Source organism: Natator depressus, chromosome 1 (assembly GCF_965152275.1).
Source record: "Natator depressus isolate rNatDep1 chromosome 1, rNatDep2.hap1, whole genome shotgun sequence".
NCBI lineage: Eukaryota > Metazoa > Chordata > Testudines > Cheloniidae > Natator > Natator depressus.
Window position 1 is genome coordinate 338625300 of NC_134234.1, and position 22789 is coordinate 338648088.

Here is a 22789-nt window from a genome sequence, read left to right on the forward strand (position 1 = left end):
TTGCATTTTCTAGTTCTCCTATTTCCTAGCGGACTTTGAAGAACATGATCTCCTCTGCATCACTTTCCATTCTTCATAGGAAATCTTTATTTAAAAAGTGGGAGGGAAAAAAAAAATCTATATTTTAAGTTTCTTGTGGTTTAAAAATATGGTGTTATGGAAAAATAAATAAATTTTCACAATTCCCCTTCAAATGTTTAGTCACTGCTTGCTGAGCAATGTTGTTTGCTCTGAACGAGACCTGTAATTTCAGTGTCAGGCCCTGGGCCTGCACCCTGTTCTTCCAATCTGTGATATCAGGTCTCTGCACCCCATTCAGCAAAGCAGTTAAGTATAGATCTGATTTCAGTAGGGCTTAAGCATGCGCTTAAAGCTGAGAACCACTTTCTGCTCCAAGTGCAAGGTGCATATTTTTGATCTTGCCTCCTCTAACATAAATAGCAACATGTATATTTAAAAAACAAAACAAAAAACACCCTAGCATGGCTAAACGTGTGGTTTTCGCCTGTGGTTAGGGTGAGAGAACGAGACAGATGTTCGTCACGTGGAAGAAGGCACTCGGGTGCTCTGGTGATGAGCATGGTATAAGAACATATATAGAGAAGAAGTTAGTTGAATAGGGATGATTTGCTGAATTGAGGCCTTTATGATGATATCCTGCAATTAAAGATTCCTTGGCACAAACAAGCAAGAGAGACCCAACATTATGTAAAAGGGCAGCCACACAAGCTTGCAAATGGCTGAGTTGTCCATTAGAACAACTGTGAATCAACATGGTTATGAAAGTTATTGGAAATGCTGAGACTAGCTCCTTAAGGCTTTTTGCATCATCACACCAGCAGGTTGAGCCTGTTTAAATATGAAAACAAAGCTGCTTGTTCTAATGCGACAGCATGCTTCAAAGCCTGTCACTTGGCCACTGTTGGTCAGCTTTAGCCGTCCCGCTTCACCCTAGAACACAGCAAGAGTCTTCTGGGCCTACCACAAATCTTAATCTGCAGCGTCCCATTGGCAAGCTATAGCCTGAAATGAACATCCCCTTAGTTTGGGTCAGATTCTCATCCCCCTGCTGCAGGCGAAGAAGTACTTGCCTGTGTGAGTACTCCTAGCCATTTCAGTGGGGCTGCTCGCAGAGCCCTGGGCTCTGAACCTTCGCTTTATTTCCCCCCCAAAGCAGTGCACAAATATGCAAAGTGTGCTAAGTACATTGCCACACCACTAGCAGTAATATTTACATATTGAACATACCCTTGTTTACCCACTTTTCAGACTCTTTCAGTGTATGAGAGAAGGGGGAAGGGTTACTTCATATCAGAGAGTTTACCGATTCCTTGTACTGGGTATTCAGTTCTGGTCGAGATCCCTTCCTTCCCCCCTAACCTTTAACCTGTGTGAATACCTTGGATGATTAACACGTGAGACTCCAAAAAGTCTGTTACTTTTTCACCATTCCTGCTGCTCTGCACTTTTCTTGGCCTGGATAGGGAAATGCGTAACACTCCATGCATAGCTCTCTTCCTCCATAAATCTGAACCCGCTCTACCAACGAGAGTAAATATTCCCCTGGATTCACAGATCAGGATCTTGGGTAACATTTTCCCATATTTGTACGTGTCAGACACATAAGCACCTCGGGCCCATTGGCTTTCACTCACAGTAAGGCTCCTTAAGTGTCTTTTGCTTTTGAAAATGGGACTTTGGTGCTGTTTCTGGAAACTTTACACTTTGAGAGCACAGAGATTAAGGGCCAGATTTTTAAAGGTATGTAGGTGTAACGCTGACAGATCCTGGGTGGGATGAAACCTGGGACCTCTGAGGCTTAGTGTATGAGCCTCTACTGCATGAGATAAAAGCCATGTGCCTCTTAGGTGAGGCTGTAGCAGACTCATACATCTCTAGATGGTCTCGGTGCCACTAGAAGTGGACAGAACACATCAAGCAGGCCTGGGTTACATACTTCCCCTACCTGAAGAAGCATGTCCCAAGCTTCAGAGACTTCCCTGTTATCCTGGACAAGCTCCCACTTGTAACTGAAACCAATGGGAGTTAGGTGCCTAAATACCTTTTAAAATCCACCCTGAAGTGTTTTGCCCTAGGTTTCCGAGCCAGGGCTAGAACCTAGGTCTCCAGACTCCCAGTCTAATACCCTGTCCTCAAACCACACTGCCTTCGAATGAAGGAGGTTACTTTCATTTTCTGCATTTTCTGAACCAGCACATGACAGTCTCTGGGTTCACAATGGTGCAGATTAAATTAAAGGGACACGGTCCACTTGAGCCAGTTTAAAGTAACTTCTTACCACGACACCTGCCCACGCAACTTCCTGTCACCTATTGTGGTTTCACGATCTGGTTCCTATCTTTTAAAATGTTCTCGCTGCTGCTGTTGTGTTAAAGACCCACAAAAACAAGAGAGGCTGGTTACACAGGGAAACTGAACTTGACCCCGAACAAACCGAAAAGGCAGAGGAAAAATAATTATCTAATCGCTTTCCGTTACAGAAGATGAACAAGATGGTCCTTGCAACAGTCGAGAGTACAGTGTTTAGGGCCAGAAGTGATGAAGTGAGCTATAGCTCATGAAAGCTCATGCTCAAATAAATTGGTTAGTCTCTAAGGTGCCACAAGTACTCCTTTTTCTTTTTGCGAATACAGACTAACACAGCTGTTACTCTGAAACCTAGGGCCAGAAGTGTGATTCCTGTTTTAAAGTGGATGGTGTCCCTTTAAAAAGAGAGAGCAGAAGTAATCGTTTTGGGTTTTGTACTGTGAAAACCTTTTTTTTAAAAACGCACCTAAATTTGGAGCCTAAATAACTTCAAGCCCTTTTTAGAGAAAAGGATAAATTATCGGGGCTTGGGGAGATTTTTGTAAACATTGGTCTGAAGTTCTTATGTAGGCAAAAATCATTTTGATTTAACCAGCCCTTCTGCCAGCCCAAGGGCTATCGAGGCTCTGTCATAATGTCTGAAACAGATAATGGGTTCTTCAGCACCAGCACCCCAGCCCTACGCTATGAGCCACACAAGGATCCTCCTTGCACCTATCCCGAGCTCCACTGACTTCGGTGAGCTGCAAGGTGGGCGTGAGGGTCTGCCGGGGCTGATCAGATGGCAGGATTGGAGCCTCGCTGAGTTTCAGATGGGGAAATACCCTGTTTCTTGTACCCGCTCAGACTTCTGCTTCTTGCCTTCGGGGACGCCTTTTGTGGGTTCTTAAAATTAAGCCTGGGCTGGAGGGAGACTTGATAAATAAGAAATCTGGGAAGAAATTCAGAACTTTCTCAGATTTAGTTCCTGTAGACAAAGCAGCCCTGGGATGATGATGGGTCCTAGGGGAGAGGAGGGAGACAAACTCACTGCTAGATCAGACTTTTTAAAAAAAAAAAAAAAGTCTCAGAAATGTGAACTCTTCTATTCCCTCTCCCAGCGCCTCCTGGAATGAAATTTTGATCTGTCCTGCAATCCTGGTGTATTTCAGGCTAAAGCAGCGATGCCCCCTCTAGTGGCTGGAATCTGTACAGTAGCTTGACTTGGTGACTGCCCCCAAGCTAATGCCGCTGTGCTCCTTTTGCTCATACTTTATCCGCTGGTCCATCCCTGCCCATGACCCAAGCAAGGGCAACACTTAAGAATTGCTCTAGGGTGCCCAGCCATGAGGGGGAATAGCGCTGTACTGTGTTAGGGTGAGTGATGCTAGGCTGACCGCAGCAACCATGACCTTGGAATTTAAGTGCAGCTCCCTGTGGTTTGCCTTCTGCTGATACCTCTCAAGGCTCTCGCAGGTTTAGATGCCCTGCCTGGCGCAATCCAAATCAATAGGTAGGTGATTTCCAAACTGTTTGCCTCCTAAGGTGGCGACATGAAGAGGTGGCTTTTGCTTCACTGACACTTCCCCGCTGCAAAATCTCATGAACACCTTAGCTGTGGAATGTGTAAACCAAATTGGCCACAAAACAATAGTTTGTGCAATTCATAGCTGCCCTTTCATCTCTGCTACAAGCAGAAGCGAAAGCAAATTCTTTAGATTTATAGGTGACTGATGAGTTTGTGGGAGCTGCTAAGCAAAGGAACCTGCAGCCCCAATTATGCATAGGCAGGAGCAGAGTGTAGCCACCCTTCTCTATAATAGAGAGGTGCAGCCTACAGGGACCAGAGGTCCCAGCACATTTTGATCCAAGTGCCTAGGCGGCTCAGATCAAAAGAATACTGCATGTTGGGAGATGTAGTCTCCACACCCTGCACTTCTGTTCATCCCGGCTGTTACACTTTTAACATGCGCCAGGACACCTGCCCGACTTAGCTCACTGGTGAGTTCTCTATGCCTTCAGCAAACCCATAACCCAGCTGGCTCGTGAGAAATTGCTGTGATCGTTCTAAAGTAACGTAGACGCTGCACTGCAGAATGGATTTAGTGAAATGGCCTTATCCTGAGCTCCTTTGTTAATAAACCTTTGCAAAGTGCCCAGAACAGTGGGGCTTTTAAAGAAAAAGGTCTGAATGTCCAAATCCAGCCCCGGATTTGCCACTGAAGTAAAGTCTTTTCAGCGTGCATCTCAGCACCATCAATCAGCAAACACAGGCTTTTAAAGAAGAAACACTAGAGGGGCCATCCAGACGTACCAGTAATATCAGCCTCGTTTGAGAGGTAAAACCGGTAACAGAATTGAGGGAACTGTCTGCATGCAGGTGAGAACACTATCCATGTGCTTTTCTTTGCACTTACATTAACTTTTCACTATGGCTGACTCCATATTTAAGAAAATATCCTACACGCACATCCGTTTGCGGCTTTGCAGTTTGTATCTCTTGTAACGTTTTAGATTAAATATTAAGTCAAGCCTTCAGAGCTTGATGCAACCTTCATTCACCTTTCCTACCTTTGAAATCTGATTTCAACTATGTGCGTGAATTGGCAGAAATTCACCCGTGCCAACTGGATCTGGATAGGACATTGGGCGAGCTCCTCCCCTGATGAAGCCAGCTGTTGTTTAGCCTGATTGCTGAGTTCTCTTTTCCTTTGCAGCTTAGCAGAGCTTTTAAATGAACTGATTGCACAAAACTCTGCCAGAAGTGGGACTAGCTCACTTCACTCAGACCAGCTCTAATTTTGGCACCGACTTTAGGTTCCCAGTTCCACTGGGCCCTAACACATTCTTCTGCTTATGGCACAGGGAGCATTGCTCGTGTGTGTTTCAGCAGGTCAGTTTCGGTCTGTAAAACAGCCTCCGTCTGTTTTCTTCTAATCCTGTGTTGGGGGCCTTCGCAGTGTTTCTGACTGATCTCAGGAGTGAAACAAATGTCCGTAAAGGAAACCTGCAGTGATTCGCTGCGAGAGAAGCGATTACTGCCCACCATGGAACATATGACTGGTTTGGCTCTTTCTAGAAACGCCTGTTGCCATTTCGCTGTCTCTCTAATAGTGCCTGGATTTGCTCCGAGAGCTGCCGGTGTTACTGACGCTTTCCCCCTAGGAAGGCATGTGTGATGCCGCAGGGTCAGAGCTGGGCGGGGGCTAGCCCTGTTCTGGCACATGACAGATTTTCAGGTGTGTAAGAGAATTTTTGGGTTAACAGCAGCTACTTCACCAAGTTTCTCCCCAGCACTAGCCCTTGCCTTACATAATGAGTTTGAATCTCTCCTTTCCATTCATACATTCTTGTCAGAACTGGATTTCCGGACTCTGCCTGCGCACCACCCCATCAAGGTGGTAGTTTCCTATTTGCCTGCTGTTAGATGCCTTTTATCATCAGTGAGAAACTTCAAGGCGCGTTTTGAGTGACTTTGTCATTGGCTACAATGATGAAACAGGGAGTTTAGTCCTGCTTCAAATGCAGATCTCACTAAGGACCCTTACTGCGACCCTCCCTAAATAAGTGGTGAGCTTCCTACGCACTTGCCCTTTAAACTTCTATGACCTTTGGGCTGGGAGCTAAAAAAACGGGCTTGGGAATTTCATTTGAATGGCAGAGGTAGTGCAGGTACCTCTTGCTTAGCCTGTTTATGGACACGAGCCCAGCCCAGAATTAAATAACTCGTTTTATTCGCTGTAGTAAGGACACTACGGTATCTGAAAAATGCTGCATTTTAATGGCTTGAGAAGGCAATATAACATGGCAACATCTACCTACAACGGCTAAAAAACCCCAGCAGAAGTGCAGTCTTGGAGCCTTAACATCACCCCTGTCCTGAAGGAAGGGTGTATCCGCAGTGTCAGTCACACTGCAGGCCAGGAAGGTCCATGTAGGACAGAGGGAGTATTAAGGACCCAGGAGTGATCACTGGTGGTTGGCGGGGGAAGCTTTGGTGAATGCAAAGCATTTTCCATAGGGATTCCAGGGAGACTTGGCAAATGACCAGGCAATCATGTGGCTTGGGATGAGGGCAGTCGCTGCTCTTTCCCTTATCTCCTGTGACTTAATAATTGGCACGTCTATAAAGCTTCTCTGCATATAACAAATGGGAAAAACAAAACCACAGAACACCTAAGTGACTTCTTTGAGGTCACGCAGAATGGACCCCCCCCCCAAGTCCCCTGATCATCCTACCCCAAGCTCTCACCACTAGATGGCACTGCCCCCTCATTTGATTGGAGTGGAACCTGGAGGTCTGACTATAGAGCTGCAGGTGACGGTGGAGGTTACATGGGGGAAAGATCCTCCTTCTCCTGGGGAGCAGTGATGGGAAAAGAACAAACAGGATGCAGAGGCTCACAATGTACTGGGCACTGGCACCAGGTGATGCACATGACGGCAGAGCAAAGAGCTGACAGTAGATCGCGAGCCCTTTGCCTCCAGCCCTTCCACCCTGAGTAGCATCCTTCGCTAAGGCAAATCTGCTATGATGCTAACTCGGTTTCTGGAGTACCCCGTTAGGCACCAGAGGCTTCTGATCATTCTGTATCCAGGGTTCTCAGCCCCGGCGGGGGCTCATGACCACTCTGCCCTTCCCATAATACTAGATCCAGCTAGACAGAAAGGGTCCCAGTATGGAAAAGGATGAGAAGCCCTGCAGGAGGCCGTCAACTCTTATCCTTTTACGATGGCCAGAAGCTGAACTTTCTTGTCTCCTCTAGTCAAGGCTTAAATACAGGCACTCTCCCGCTATAGAAGCAAAAATACAACCTAGTCTGGACAGTGAACATGTTTTGATTGAACAACGTTTGGGCCAGAGCAAACTCCAGTCATGGTCTCCTGCCTCAACGGGGTATTCAGGCACCAGTGTGTCTCCTTGCTCCACAGGATGCTCCAAGCGATGGCACTTGTGGCTCTGATCATTTTGGGGCTGCTTTTTTGTTTTGTTTTTTGTTTTTGCTGGTAGAGTTTCATGTCACTTATAAATGCGTGTCCTCCTCTCCCTCCAGCTCCTCTTTTGTGAGGTTGTCCATGGGGACAATCCAGCTGTCTCCCAGCTCCCCGTTCAGGTTCACCTTCTTCTCCTGCATCTCTGAGGAGGTCTCCATCACCTCCAGGGTCGGGTTGTCATGGTAGCCATTCTCCATGGTCTGTAGCTCTTCTGTCAGGCGTTGCTGGAAGGGGACAAGAGAAAAAAAAAACGCAGAAATCTGTGGTGAAAACGAGTGTGTGGTCGGTCTGTGGATAAACATACAGCATTTCCTAGCTGCCAACCTTATCCTCACATCTGTCCACACTGCACAGTCATCTCACAACCAGACATGTTAGTGTGACTTCCCTGGCGATGACCAAAACTAGACTAGTCAGGGGTGCTGTAGGTCAGGGTGGAAGTGCGCAGCAATGGGGATGGAGGGGCATGGACTGGAGCAGGCCGGGGTACTGTGGGTCAGGACTGAGGTACCGTGGCGGGGCTCTGTGGAGAATCTTATAACACATCTGCCAGCTATGCCTGCCTTTGACGCTAGGCAATCAGTGAATTTTAAAAAGAGAGTGAGTCTGAAGTGCAGAGCAGCTGGTGGCTTGGTTCTACCTCAGCTCCTCACGCCCAGGGCCACAGACGGGCAGTCTCCCCGGCTCACCTCACCAGCTCCTGATTCTTTCAGCGAGGCCTTTCCTGAGCTCAGCGGCACATCGTCATTCAGAACTAGCCTGCTCCACTCTCTGTTTTCTGCACCTGTCCTCCTGGCATTCCCAAGGCAAAAAAAACCCTGCTCTTCAGGCTGAACCTTCTTTAACCGGGGCCACCCTTGGTTTACAGTGCACTTAGAGTCACAAAGTGCCTCTGTATAAATAATGCCATGGAGTCCTATCTTAGTCCTCTGTTACAGAAGTCATAGATGGGAAAGGACAAATAGCCCATCCGCTCCATCTCCCCTTAGCCATGAAGAATTGTTCTCCATTCTACGCTCCCCACTGTCTTTCTTGTCCAGGCTCGTCCCAAGGCATTGGGATTCACTATTTCGTGCCTGATTCACCTCATCTTTCTAGTGATATGGTGCCTGGCAATGAATCTGATGCTCTAAGAACAGTCACACCAGAGCGGCAGAGATTATTAGTTCCCTGCTCTGGCTGTGACGCCCAAGCATGTGCAGCTGGATATTACGCCGGCTCATCTTCCAGCCGTGTCTCATTGCCCACTCCCGTCTAACTTGCTGTCCATGCTCCCTCTGTCTCTTTGGGCATTGTTGCTCCTCGCAGGTGTCTTGCACTGGTCAGGTGCCTGAGGGAGCATCCCCCAGATGTCCTCACATGGGTCTTTCCCAGTGCATATTTCTTTTCTGCCCATGTTTCCGATCTCTCTCTGGCTCTTTAGGGGATTTGTCTGTCCTGGTTGGTTCTTACCACTTCTTCCAGTTTTGTATCATCAGTCTGTGTTCTGAATGGGGTGTTCCAGCCATGCTCCTAGCTCAGCTGTGATGCTAACAAGCCATCACTATAGAATGTGGATAGACTTCTGCCCCAGCTACATTGGTTTACCGTTACCTGGGGTTTAGCCTTTTACTAGTTCTTCGAGTGTTCCTATCCAAGTCAGTTCCAAGAAGACTTTAAGAGACGCTACATCAAATGCTTTGCTAAAACCCATTTGACATAGAAACATAGAATATGAGGGTTGGACAAGACCTCAGGAGATCATCTAGTCTAACCCCAAGCTCAAAGCAGGACCAACCCCAACTAAATCATTCCAGTCAAGGCTTTGACAAGCTGGGCCTTAAAAACCTCTATGGATGGAGATTCCACCACCTCCCTAGGCAACCCCTTCCAGTGCTTCACTACCCTCCTAGTGAAATAGCGTTTCCTAATATCCAACCTTGACCTCCCCCACTGCAACTTGAGTCCATTGCTTCTTGTTCTGTCATTTGCCACCACTGAGAACAGTCAAACTCCATCCTCTTTAGAACCCCCTTTCAGGTGCTTGAAGGCTGCTATCAAATCAAAGAAATGCTATCTTCTCTGCTGCAGACTATATAAGCCCAGTTCCCTCAGCCTCTCCTCGTAAGTCATGTGCCCCAGCTCCCTAATCATTTTTGTTGCCCTCCTCTGGACTCTCTTCAATTTGTCCACATCCCTTCTGTAGTGGGGGGACCAAAACTGGACACAGTACTCCAGGTGTGGCCTCACCAATGCCGAATAGAAGGGAATAATCACTTCCCTCGATCTGCTGGCAATGCTCCTACTAATGCAGCCTAATATGCCATTGGGCTTCTTGGCAACAAGGGCACACTGCTGACTCATATCTAGCTTCTCGTCCACTGTAATCCCCAGGTCCTTTTCTGCAGAACTGCCGCTTTGCCAGTTGGTCCCCATCTCAGTCCAGAAAGCAAAGCAATTAAGTTTCTGGCAGGATTTCTTCTTTATGAAACCCACCGATTATGCTGCTTATTGCTCGTGGCTCTGTATAGTTACTTGGTGTTCCCCTTCTCAGTTTGACTGTGGGTGGAAATTGGCCTTCTGGGCTGATAACAGCCAGGATCACCCTGCCTTCATTTTTTGGGAAATCGGCACTGGATTGTACTTGCTCTTCCCCCACAAACTCCTCCCCTGCCCTGTGGACTACAGCGAACTGGCCAACGGGATGACTGTTCTACCAGGCTGAACGTGGGCGCTGAACCCTCCCGTGTAATGCGGCCCATAACCATGAAAGACACAGCAGGGACCAGGGGACAGAGCACATGTCAGAGTGGTGGGTTCTAGCCAAACCTCTGGCACTGACCTGCTGTGGGACCTTGCGCTTCTGCCTCTGATTTGCCTACCTCCCACACTCAGTCTGTCTTGTCTATATGGAAGAGTTGTTGTGTGGGCCGGATTTTTGCTTTGCTACAGCCCAAGGAGCAAATTTAAGCTGCTACAGTTATAAGCGAAAGGAATTACTATTAATATAGTGGCATAACGTCTGCCCCATCCCAATCCAGGCCCTCATTCCTGGGTGTGGCTTTTTTTTAAATTTAGCTTGTGGTTCTTGAGAAGGGGCTTAAGCTAAACCAGAAAAGCTGTTCTTATACCAGAATCAGAGCGTGCACACTGGCGTGGTGGTGGTGGGGTTATATTGGTCCGACTACATGGACATAACTGGCCCAACTTTCCTGTGTAGCCCAGACCTTAGGCAATAAGCTCTTCAGGGCTCAGAACTGCTGTCGGTTATGCGGCCGTACGGCACCTTGCACAAACAGGGCCTACTAGCTGCTACTGTTAGAAATATTAAAAGCCAGGCTGCTGCCATGGCAACTCCTCGGGAGCCAGCGGCTGGAAGTGCTGCTTTGTAAATAAAGCCAGCAGCTCTCATTGGCGCTCACGCAGCTCAGGCCGGCTGCATTCACTTCCATCACTTACATATTGCAGCGGGAGACTCTTCGGCGCTGCGTCCGCAAACCGCCCGCTTCTGAATGTTTCCCTGGAGATAGATGGGGAGCTGAAGTGGGTGTTGATCCTAGCAGAGCATCACTCAGCCCAGCCCATCTCCCCATATCTCTGAGCAGGGTTTCTTAACCCAGGGGTCGGGACCCACAACTGGGTTGCCAGAATATTTCGAAGGGTCGTGTGGCAGCTCCTGTCCCACAGGTCTGGCTGAGCTCGCCTCCCTGCTCCAGGCCCTGCACCCTCTGGGGTCCCAGTGCCACTCAGGGTTGGCCCAGCCACCATGATGACGGGAGTCTGAGTAGGCCAAATTTGAGTGAGTGGCCCTGCCACCCCATGAGCCAGGTCACAGCTCCACTCACACAAATTTAGTCCAGTCAAGGGAGGGGCCAAACCTGAGCCACGCAGACAGCCGAGCCCAGCCAGCCCCACAGCACTGGAGCTGCAGGAGCTGCCACTGTGGGGTGAGTGCTGGGCAGGACCCAAACCTACTTGGGGGCAGAACAGGTGCAAACCCCCCCCTCCCCCGCTGGCCTCCACCCCCAGATTATTTACTGGGTTGCGACAGGCCCTAAACGTTGACAAATGGGTCCTGAGCCCCAAAAGGCTGAGAACCACTGGACTAGAGTTTAAGGCCGGAAGGAACCCCCGGACTGTCTAGTCTGATCTCCTGTATAGACCAGGCTTCCACCAGCACCCGCACACCAAGCCCAACAACAGGAATCAGACCCAAGTATCCCAGCACTCAGGAGTCTATGCTGCTGTGTGCCATGGACAGAGGACAGCAGAGACAGAGCTGAACCAACGTCAATGGCAGGGAATTGCCACAGCTGTCCTCTCCCACTCTGCTCCCCCAGGCACATCACCCCTACGTCTATTTAAAACTCAGCCCAGCATCGGAGCTGCCTCGTTGGCTCTGAAGCGGGTCACTGGTCTTTTCAGGTCCAAATGTCCGCCTCACTTTCACCCCGCTCTTAATCTTCAATCTAAGCTGGTGTCTGGTTCCTTGGGGCTTGACAAACAGGCCGAGGAGCAAGTCCTTCAGTGTCTAGACAGGATGCTGCCACTTCCTGTTTGGTGACTCGACTGCAGCTTTTCTCTCGCGCTTGTAGATTAAATAATCATGGCAAATTAAGTAAGCTTGGAAGGAAATTTGGGGGTGGAGGGACAACCAGCCTCGGTGCTAGCAAGGACCTGCAATAGGGACAGGGGAGGGGGAACGGGCGTGTGCCCATTTTTGCTCTGATGATGTCTAAAGAAGACCTGAAATGTATTTGCCAAGGGGAGAAGAGAGATCATCTGCTTGTCTTTTACATTAGATCTTCAGGCCTCATCTGCCCCGGAAGACACCTGTGGTCTAGTCCCTTCAGTCCCAAGAGCCTGAGAGCTGAACCGTGTAGCTCAGCTACATGGGAAGGGTTTGCTCTGATGTAGCTGCACCGGTGGAAATCCCCAGCGCACGGCTCCTCAGCTGATGGGCAATGGTTTCAAAGGGGTGTAACTGCAGCAGGGAAGGGATTTTCAAGTCTGGGTGCTCCATACCCATTCCTTTTTGTCTCTGCTAAGAGCTCCTCTGCTCTAATGAGTGCTTGGGACAAAGTGAGTGAGAGAGAGTTAAAGATGGCACAGCCTGCCCCTTCAGGTGTAAGAACCCACAATACTGATCAGAGCCCCAAGGCCTCCAGCCAAACCCAGGAAGAGCAGATGGGCTGTTCCAATTTCTTAGCTAGCCTTCTAAGTCACCACTAAGGCCTGTCTTCCTCAGGGCACAGAGAGCCTTTCTTCTCAAGGATGCCAACCTGACTCCAGCCCAGGCCCACGATTACGGATACCTGTTACTGTCTGTGCCTGGCCGTGGCCCTTTGGCACGTGAGTGTGCTGAGCTGCAGTCCAATTCTTAGCAGACAGATGTCCACCTTGCAGTGAAAAGGACCTAAAAATCACACTTCTGCCTGAAAATGTGTTTAAACCTTTGAACGACAGTAGGCAACACCCAGTGCTGACAGGTCATGGTGTATAGTCAGTGTCACTCCTTCCCCCATACAGCAAGTTGCACCTGTTGCTGGGCCTCTCTCAGAGCAAGAAGAGTGAGAGAAACTTGTACACTCTCGTTGTGTGTGTACAGTGCCTAGCACAATGCAGTCCTGGGCCAGGACTAGGGCTCCTAAGCCCTACAGCAATACAAGGAATTCACACTGATGGGGGGCTCCAGCCCAGGTAGGTTCTGTAACTACTTCTAATGCCTTTTCATTTTTATAGTTAATTTCAAGCTGACAGTGTCCCTTTAACATCCCTGGATTTGGCCTTGGCACGGTGACCAAAAATTAAATGGACCTAGAGACCAGCCTGTCTTTTCGCTCCTGATCACAGAGGTGGGGCACATGAGAAGCAGCCCTGAGTGTAGGAAGTTGGTGCTGTACTGTTCTGTGGATAAACAGAGGACTCTGGTCTCCAGGGCCAGTGATGTGGCACCTTTCATCAGCACATGGGTCTCTAAGGCCTGGTCTACACTATAAGGTTAGGTCAATGCAAGACTGCTTTATGTCGACCTCGCTGTTCTTTCCAAACTGGTTTTGAAACTGAGGCTATGCCTACACTCCGACGCGATCGCCGTAGCGCTTCAGTGCAGACGCTCGCTACGGCGATGGGACGGCCCCTCCCCTTGCTGCTGTTAATCCACCTCCCCAGGTATCTCGGTCAACGGAAGAATTCTAGTGCTGTCTACGCTGGGGCTTAGGTCAGCTTCACAGCGTCGCTCAGAACTGTGGATTTTTCACACCCCGACACGTCATAACTGGGTTGACCTCATTTTCAGTGTAGACCAGCCGTGAGTGATCACCTGCTATAGCCATTTCTAAGCCAATTGAAAAGAGGAGTCTAATTCTCTGACAAATCCCACACTGCCCTCAGGATAACTTGTGAAGACCTCTAGTGGTTTTGTCGTATCATAGGATTCTTGCACATGACTGTCAAATTCCTTCTCATTTGGATCCAAACTTTTATCGGCAGCAGTTGGAGCTGTGTAAACCTAGGGAGCGGTGACTTGTACTTTGCTATCTTTTGGCTCTTTATGCTGATTCTACAGCCAGCCTTTTCGCTCACAAGCTTGGCACCAGATGTTGCCTTTATCTGTTAGGTTTGAGACCCGACTCTGCAAAGGCAGAGCAAAGGGATTTCCCTAGCAGTGCTAAACTAAAGGGTTAAATTGCTACCGCAGCAAACATCACTCCTGGTGCTTCTTGATCTGAAGTGCGGGTGCCCTCCTGTGGACATCAGCCGCCTCTGCAAGTCCCATCTGCATTTTCTACAGCACAGAGCGATGCAATGACTGTCCAGCAGAGCCAGTGAGGGGATAGCAGGAGTAACTCAGTACAGGCCAGTATTCAGATCGGTGGGGAACCTTTGGGCACAATGTTCCAGCCTGTTCTGCTGTGAGCCTGATCCTCCCAGGGAAACTCAAAGGGACATGAGCAGGAGAAACATCTGACACCCTGTCAGCTCACTGTAAACCCTACCGTTCTGCTCACAACAGACTCACCCACCTAAGGAGGCACTCGGGCCTCGAGCCCCAAAGGTATTTAGGTGCGTAACTCCCGCTGGGGCTTTGATCCTCTGCTACCTTAGCTACACTGTGAGCACCTAGAGGGATGGAATGCAGGCTCGGGGAAGGGAGCCAAGCTGCCCATCACTTCAAAACCAGCTTTTTGGGCTGCGTGCTCACGGACTGACCCTGTGCTCGCTGTGTGAGCTGGGCTCCGAGGGAACATCTCGGATTTAATTTGGACGGGAGCCTGAGGGAAAAACTTGCCACCCACTTAAAAATGTCAGACGTGGGAACTGTCAGCCCATCTTGTCCCGTATTCTGTCTCTGATAGAGGCGAGTGTTAGAGTCGTTACAGGAGAGTGTAAGAAATTGCATAACGGGCAGATTGTTCCATAACTTTCCCCTGGGGGGCGTCTCCTGGTTGATCTCCTGAGGGGGCAGAGTCTGGGGTACAGCTGGTTGAAAAATTATTTTTTACCAGAAATTTAAAAACCCCAAAAACTTTTTGAAAGAAATCAAATCACTCTGCGGGGGTGGGGTTTCATAAAAAAAAAAAAATTCAGGGGAAATTTTGAAGAAAAAATCCCCAAAACCTGTTTTTTGATAACCAAAATTTTTACCCATTTTTGTTTTTCTATCAGAAAACCAGGTTCATTGCCAACAGAGTGATTCCCCAAAAGCATTTTTTTGTGCTCGACCAAAAGTAATTTGCATCAAAACCAGGTTTCCCTGGGACGAAATTCTGACCAGCTCCTGCCGGTCTAATGTAAGGGGTGGGGGGAGGGGGACTACTCCATATCATTTCTCCCAGCCCAGCCACGCTGACCGAGCCGGCACCCCCCCCTCTGCTTGTGGCAGAAGCCCAGGCCCCATTCGGGCACAGGTCCCTTCTCCCCCCCCAGGCAGGTCACCCCAGCCTTCTGTCTGCTGATTGACTAAACAAAACGCCCCTCCCGTGGAGGGGGCCAGGGCCGTAACGGGAAGCCCCCATGGGCGCACGGAGGCTGGGAGCGGCTTACCTGATCCTTCCTACGGGCGACCCGCTGGTGGCAGCAGCCGTAGATGGCCGCGATGAGCAGCAGGGAGCAGGCCATGCACACGATGGTGATGATCAAGGGCATGCTGAACCGGTCCTCGGTCTCCTCCTTCAGCCGCTTGCTGGCGTAGGTGACGTTGCTGATGCCAAGCTACCAAGAGCAGGAAGGGTGAGGGGGCAGATCTAGCAGCACCCACACTCCCTTCCCTCAGGGCCTAGCCTGTGCTGACAGAGCACCCGCCCCCCAGGTGCCCCCTGCAGTCCTCTTTCCGTGGCACCGCAAGTGGCCCAGCTCCTGCCCGCTCTCCCCAGCCTGGGCCTGCACGCAACAGCTAGCTGCCCGTTCAGCTGGGCGCATGCAACTGTGGCATACATCACCCAGCGCGGTGGGGGGGCCGCTACGCTGTCCTGCCCTGGCAGGGACTCTCTGCAGCCTGCGCAGAGGGGAAGGAGGGATGTCCAAGGACAACAGCTGGGCTGAGTGAGATGCCACCCCTGTGTTCCCGTCCCCTGCCGGTCCAAGCAGGGGGGAACTGGCTCCTCTTCGTCACAGGCTAAAGCCCTTTAGAAATGGAGATGCTGATTGCCCTGGGGCTGGCACGGCAGGGAGCAGTGGGACTGTCTCCAGCGCCTTCCAGCCCCAGAGCTCCAGCCAACGTCCTCTCGGCAGCTGGCCCTGAGCAGCGTTCGCCCAAAGCCTCCTCCCAAGGAATGGGAAGTGGAGTTGGTCCAGACGGGGGGGGGAGAGACTCACTCACCTGCTGGAACTCTCCCTTCTTCGTCTCCAGCAGGTCAAACAGCTCCTTGGGCGCGGCATTGGCTGTAGGGAGAAACCAGCCGGAGGTGAAGGGCGGCCCCTGCGTAACGGCTGCGAGCGGTTGTGCCATGCCGCCTGCCCCATGTGGAGCTCGGGGCATTCAGCCTCCGTCTCACACATGAGGAAACGGTGCGACTTGCCCCAGGCCCTGCAGTGAATAAATGGCAGCCCCCTCCCCGCCGGTGCCACCATGATCAGTGCCTTGGGCCTCTGCAGAGAAACCCAGGATTAAACGGGGGAGGGAGACCGCCCAACCCTCTCTGCGGTTAGGCTTGGTGCATGGGGTTAAGGAGGCCCCAGGCCCCAGGAGGCTGTGCTCCTGGTTGTGCTTTGCCTACCGCCTGGATGCTTGTTGGGTTGGAGCCCAGGGCTGTAACTCTAATACCCTTCTGCAGCGCGACACCCAGGCCCAAAGCACTGTGGTTCAAAGGAACGTTTAACCAGGGAGATTTGTGGTGCCAGAGCTCCAGCTGGGGGAAGGGCTGCCTGAGCCCTGCATGGGGCGCTATGACTCAAGCGCTGCAGAGCGGGACGATAAGAGAAATCAAAGCAGGAGCAAACCTCACAGGACAGCTAGTCCCTGCCCCCGCCTGGGCTGGGCTGGTCCCTCCACGGGCTCCCACAGCGCTCCGTCCACTCCAGCAGTCCTGTTTGTGCAGCAGCTTAGGGCCACGTGGTGAGCGGCTGCAGCCCAGGGGCTGGGAGCCGGGGCTAGCGAGATCAGCTTTGGGGATTGGTTTCCAGCCAAGTGTTTCAAACAATCGCCCTAAGCACGTACTTGAGTCCCTGAGGGAATGTCTACACTACAACTGAATACCCGTGGCTGGCCTGTGCCAGCTGACTTGGGCTAAGGGGATCGCTCTAAGGGGCTGTGTAATTGCAGTGTAGCCGTTCGGGCTTGGGCTGCAGCCTGGCCTCTACGACCCTGCGAGGTAGGGGGGATCCCAGGGTTCAGGCTGCAGCCTGAGCCTGAATGTCTACCCTGCAATTAAACAGCCCCTTAGCCTGAGGCCAGCTGTGGGTGCCTCACTGCGGTGTAGACATACCCACAGCCCAAGAGGGCAGCTCCGAATCCCAGCCCCTGCGTACCCTGTGCCCACGCCGCGGGAGGGCTGTTACACCCGCCGGCTGTTTCTGGCCATCAGGCAGTGCTGTGTGTGATGGAAGCAGACAGCACTGGGGAAGGTGAGACAGGGAGGGTGGATGGCTGAAGAGCAGCTCACAGGCCAGGAGTCTCTTCCCTGCCCCCAAGGGCAGGCGTCCTTCATGGAGCACGGGAGGGATCGGATTGTTACCCGCAGTTTGGCAAACAGCCTCTGCCAAGCAGCGGGCTCCTAAATCTCCTGAGGAGGTGGGGCTGTTACTGAGGTGACCATGCAGCTGCAGGGGGGTTGGGAGATGCCGTAGCAGGGCTGTGTGCCCAGAGCGCCAACTTGGGTTATCTAGGTCTGCCTGAGCTTTGAGATCCCCTCTCTGCACACTCGCCCGCATGAGACCACTGGCCAGGTCTGGTACCAGCAGCTCTCCCTGGTGGGTAGAGGGGGGAGCACCATGCATCACTCTCACTTTCCCTCCCCCGCCCCCCCCCGACGCCCTGAGTGGCATTGAACAGAGAGGCAGGTGCTATCCTCCTCAGCTGTGAGAGCAAGTCCCCACTCCTGTACCAGCTGCCTCAGAAGAGAGTAAAAGAGCCCCTGTAGGGGGCAGTTACAGAATAGCCTGCCCCAAGGGGAGATCTTTTCCTGACCCCAGACAGCTAGCAGTTAGCTTCTGCCCTGAAGCATGAGAGCTCTGGCCTGTCCTGCTTGTGTAAACTGGCTGTAAGCTCCTGGCCTTGCTGAAAGAAGGGGAGTCCATCTCCAGGCCCTGTACAACACTGTCCTCGCCTCTGTGGGTGCCCAAAGGAGGTCAGTCCTTGTGGGGCACTTAAACCATGGAAGCACCTGCAGCCTGAACTGAAACCTACCACCTCATTTCACGTCAGCAACCCAACAGCCATTGAATTGACGTTCGGTCACGCCTGAGCTGGGCTGGGTTTGAACTGGGGCCCTTGAAGTGAGAGATCATTGCACAGCTATTCTCCTGTGCCTCCATGGGGTGAGGCTTTTCCTCCCTGGGCTGGGCTCTGTTCCCTTGTTGATATTGGCTAATGAGTCATAACTTTACTGGAAGATGAAATTAAGCTGGTTCCCACTGATCCACCTGGCAACTAGGTTTGGCAGCAGAGCGGTGGCCTAGCGGTTCACTGATTGCTGGGGCCACTGGGCTTCCATCACAAGCCAAAGGATGACAGCGGGAACAATGGCGCGGAGCCCCAAACCAGCCCTTAATGGAAAGTACTGGAGTCCCCAGTAAGGCTGATTACACAGCTCCATGATTTCCACCAGGCTTCTCGTGTTTCTCCTGTGCTTCCTGAAAAGGCTAAAATAGTGGTGCCCAAACTTCTTGCCTCCCCCGCCCCCCGCAGTAATGGAATGTGTCAGCACCTCCACCTTCCCCCACCAGGCCTGAAGCAGAGTCGTGGCCAGGCTGGGGCCAAGAAGGGAGGCCTGAGGCCAAGCGTGCGAGCTCAGGCCGAGAGCAGGGGCTGGCGGCTGAGCCACAGCCTGGAACAGGGCTGCAGCTGGGTGCTGGGAGTGAAACCAGGACCACAGCTATGGCTGAGGCCAGGGCCAGAGCGGGGTTGGGTGGGGCTCCTCCCTGCCCTCCATCCCTCATGGGGGGCTGGCCCGGGCCACTGCCTCCCCCCCCAAGCTGGACATTCCTCCATGCCCCTGTAGAGAGGGGCACACCCCACAATTTGGGGACCACTGGGCTAAAAGGTCTTTAGCAGTGAGATGCCCCCAACCCCTTCCCTCTCCCTCCTGCAGAGCCCGTGGGCAGCGAGCAGGGCTCACTTTGCACAGAAACACCGAGCACAGCAATCCTGTTGGGGGCGTTCCCAGCGGTGTTCAGGCGCACGGTGCAGATGTCTCGGCTCCGGTTGAACGTGGCCTTCACGGCTTTGCAGAGCATGTTGTGCAGGGAGGGATCCACAGGGATGCCCTGCAGGGACAGAAAGCACACGTCAGACAAGCCAGGGCCAACTGCAGCACACAGCAGATACAGCTTCCAACCAACCTTCTGGGCTCCAGGTCTGCCTGGGTCCAGCTCCCCAGGTCAAATTCCACCCAGCACTGTAGTGCAATGAGCCTGATGGTTCTCAGCCCTGTTCTGGGGGAGAGGGCAGGTGTCTACATCACAGAACCACACCAGCACTGGGCACATGTTTGAAATGGAGGCCTGGCCAGATTTAGTTTATAGCTCTACGGTACTTATAGGCCCCCCCCCCGCCCCACAAAATAACCCCAGTATCTGAGCGCCTCCCAGTCCTTAATGCAGTTATCCTCCCACGCTTTGATGGTTTTAGCCTCACAACACGGATGGGAATGAGGCACAGAGAGGCTAAGTAACAAGTCCAAGGTTACATGGGAAATCTGCAGCTCAGCCAGTAATGACCCCAAGTCTCCCACACCCCATGCTAGAGCCCTAACCACTGGGCCAGCTTCCGCTGCATTAAAAGAATATAGTCGGGGGCTTGCTTTTGAGACACTAAAATAGTGGCAACAGTTTCCTGCCTGGGGAGTCCTGGGGATGGTCTTGCCGCCAATAAGGTGTTTGTGACACTGCAACCCCTTGGCAAAGAGTGCCCTGTTCTTTGCAAACACCGTTCCCCTCAGACCTGACAAACTCACTACACCAAACAGGTCTCGCAGGGTATTTGCCAATAAAGAGACGCTCCTAACAGATCTGGATTCATAAGCATGGTGAGCTGTACATACGATAGTTGATAAGGTATTGCTATTGAACGTATGCTTTATGGACTTGGCGTACAAGTTAAGTCATCTGAGGATAATGTACCTGCACAGAAGGCAGGTGTCACCTGGCCCTGCTGAGCCAGCAAGGTAGTGCCAGGTGCTATTTGTTGACATCCCCCCCACACACACCCCTGCTCCATCCCAAGACCGTCAATGGAAAACCCCCAGAGACAGCTGCAAACAATTGAAACCACTTGGAGGTGAAAAGGAGCATTATAGCAGGCAGGCGCTGGCCCTGGCTGGGAATAAAGACAAAAGACCATGTATGGCCGGGGCGGGGGGGAATGACACACATGACCTACTTTATTAACTAGGAAAGGGTGTCACCCCAAGTCTGGGTTGTTATCATTTTGTTTTGTATTGTAGACATGTTTCCACCCCCTCTCTGTTGTTTCTCGCTGACTCTCGGTTCTTTCTTAAATAAACCATCTTTTATTTCATGACACATGCTGCGTGGTTTACAGGAACGGGGATTTAAGGTAAAACTGGGGCCCTCGGCTCCTTTGGGCGGCACAGCATCTGGGATTTCTGCAAGCAGCCAGGGCTGGATAGCACAGGAGAACGATTCGCAGGGACTCAGGGCCTGGGACATCCCTACTGCTAACCTGTAAGGAGAAGCCAGGGCGGGCAGAGGCCAAAGGAGAGGGCTTGCGAGGATGGTGGTGGCAGAGATCCCCCTGCACGTTTTGCTGAGGCTCCCACACGTGGGAGGCTTGGGGTAACAAGGCTGCTTTCAGGCCCAGGTGCCTCGAGAGGCATCACAAGGTTGCCTCCCTTTCTAGACCCCCACCTCCAACTTCTCCAATGACCCACATTGGCTGCCTCCCTCCTCATGTAAACATGGGACCAATCTCACTCTGGTCTCGCATAATATCCCCAGAGGAGACTGAGCGCTGTTGGGCACCACACCACTGGCTTGTTGAGCGGCAGTGGGCTTCTTGCCCAGGGCTTTTTCTCTGCTGCGCCCAGATGCCCCAGCTGCTCAGGGTCCCATGAGCGTCCCTCCTGGCTGTGGATTCCACTGCCTCCCCGCTTCATCTGCCTTGTGGCTCAGCCCCAAGGCAAGGAAGAGTTTTGAAGCAGTTTCTTTATCACAAGCCAAATCCACTTGGCCGGAGTTCTTCACCAGGGCACGGCCGGCCTTATCTGAGGGCTGCAGCTTTTGGAGTTACAGAAATAGCAACTCCCCGGAGGGGAGCCAGATCACAGAGGTGGGGGGGGAGTGTTTCAAAAGGCAAAGCCCAGCCAAGGGAGAGGGTGCGAAAGCCGCCCCGCATCACAACAACCAACTGCCGCTTGCACGTCCCTGGCCCCGGCTTCAGACGAGCTGGGCTGTGTGATTACTGAGACATGGGCCAGGGGAAAGGATGGGGCAGGGTAAACAGGGCCCTGCAAGAGAGCAGGCCCGACAGATGTTGTACAAAGAGCCCCAAGCCCCAGAGGCAAGTAGGGCCCCATTCAGCTCCCATCCCACAGGGATGTGTGAGCAAATGGTTGGGCTTGTGACACGGAGCGTGTGCGGGGTGGAGCCCAGAGGAGAAAGGGGAGCCCAGGAGCTCCTGGAACGGTGCGGGGTGGGGTGCTGAGCTGGGGGAGAAGGGGGCGCCTGGGAGCTCCCGAAACGGTGCAGGGCGGGGGGCTGAGCCGGGGGGCAGAGCCCGGGAGAGTAGGGAGCACCCGGGAGCTCCTGGAACACTGTTAGCCAGAACTGACGTGGGGAGTGGAGCACAAACACTGCTCCCCGGTCTCTGTCTGTCTGTCTCCAGCCACTGCCTGACCTCATGCGCCCACCGTAGCTCTCTGGGGGTAGGGACCGTCCCTCTGTTCTTTGCACATACAGAGCCCAGCACAACGGGGCCCTACCATCTCGGTGCTACCACAACACACACCCTACCAGGGCAGCCGGGGAAGAGCACTGACGCTGCTGCTGGGAACTGGAGCACAGGGGACAGTGAGGTGGGGAGGGGGCAGCCGGTGTGAGCCCGGAAGAGCCGAGCTCCCTAACCCCTCACTTCTTAGTTAATTCCCTTGAGCCGTCCCACTCGGCCTCCCTTTAACTCCTGGGCTAGGAGGAGCCGGGCCTAGCCACGCAGCAGTGACCCAGAAGCTGATGCTTCCTTTGCCCGTCCTCAGCCCCGTCCCGTGGAGAGGCAAGTCCGGTCTCTCTGCCAAGCCCCTGGGCTGGCAGAGTTGCTTTATTCCTGTCCTCTGCACCCCTGACCTCCCAAGGAACAACCTCACCCCGTCTTGTCTAAATATTTGCGAAAAGGCGCCCGTGGCGGTGACAGGATGCACATGCTCCAGAGGAAGGAATGTTCCCCAGCCGCTAGTGTGGGGGAGCTCGCCTGCATTGTTAGCCCCCCCAGCAGGGATGAGGGCCCTTGGCCTCAGCTCCATGAGACCGGGGAGAGCTCCAGGTGCTGCCCATCTCCTGCCCTTTCGCTTTCCAGTGGGAAAGTCAGGCCCTGGCAGGCTCTTCAATCGCACAGCGAGCTCCTCTGAGACTCCCACCTCCCTCTGACCCAGCCAGCCCTGTCCACTGGTCGAGGCAGGGCTCTGGAGGTGCTGGGCCTTGGCTATGGCACTCAGGGCACCTGCTGCTGAAGGACCCACAGCAGCGTGCCTAGGGGCCTGCTAAGTGCCAGGCGGGACCATGCATGTCCTGCTGGCAGCCATTGTTCCTGGGCACACTCCCAGGGGGCCAGGCGCAGCACCCGCAGGAGGGCCGGACACCCTGTCCTGAGAGCTGACAACGGAAAGACGAGATGCAA

General features: G+C 52.5%; 1 protein-coding gene across 1 annotated transcript in view; it reads right to left on the reverse strand.

Moving 5' to 3' along the window:
* Nucleotides 1-296: 296 nt before the first annotated feature.
* PODXL (podocalyxin like) overlaps nucleotides 297-22789 on the reverse strand; it is an 89309-nt gene continuing 66816 nt past the window's right edge. The window contains exons 7-10 of the mRNA XM_074942700.1: nucleotides 19059-19206; nucleotides 16103-16164; nucleotides 15328-15495; nucleotides 297-7526 (exon numbers count right to left, since the gene is read on the reverse strand). Coding sequence (XP_074798801.1) covers nucleotides 7332-7526; nucleotides 15328-15495; nucleotides 16103-16164; nucleotides 19059-19206 — 573 coding nt within the window. The 3' untranslated portion in view covers nucleotides 297-7331. The remainder of the gene's footprint in view (nucleotides 7527-15327; nucleotides 15496-16102; nucleotides 16165-19058; nucleotides 19207-22789) is intronic.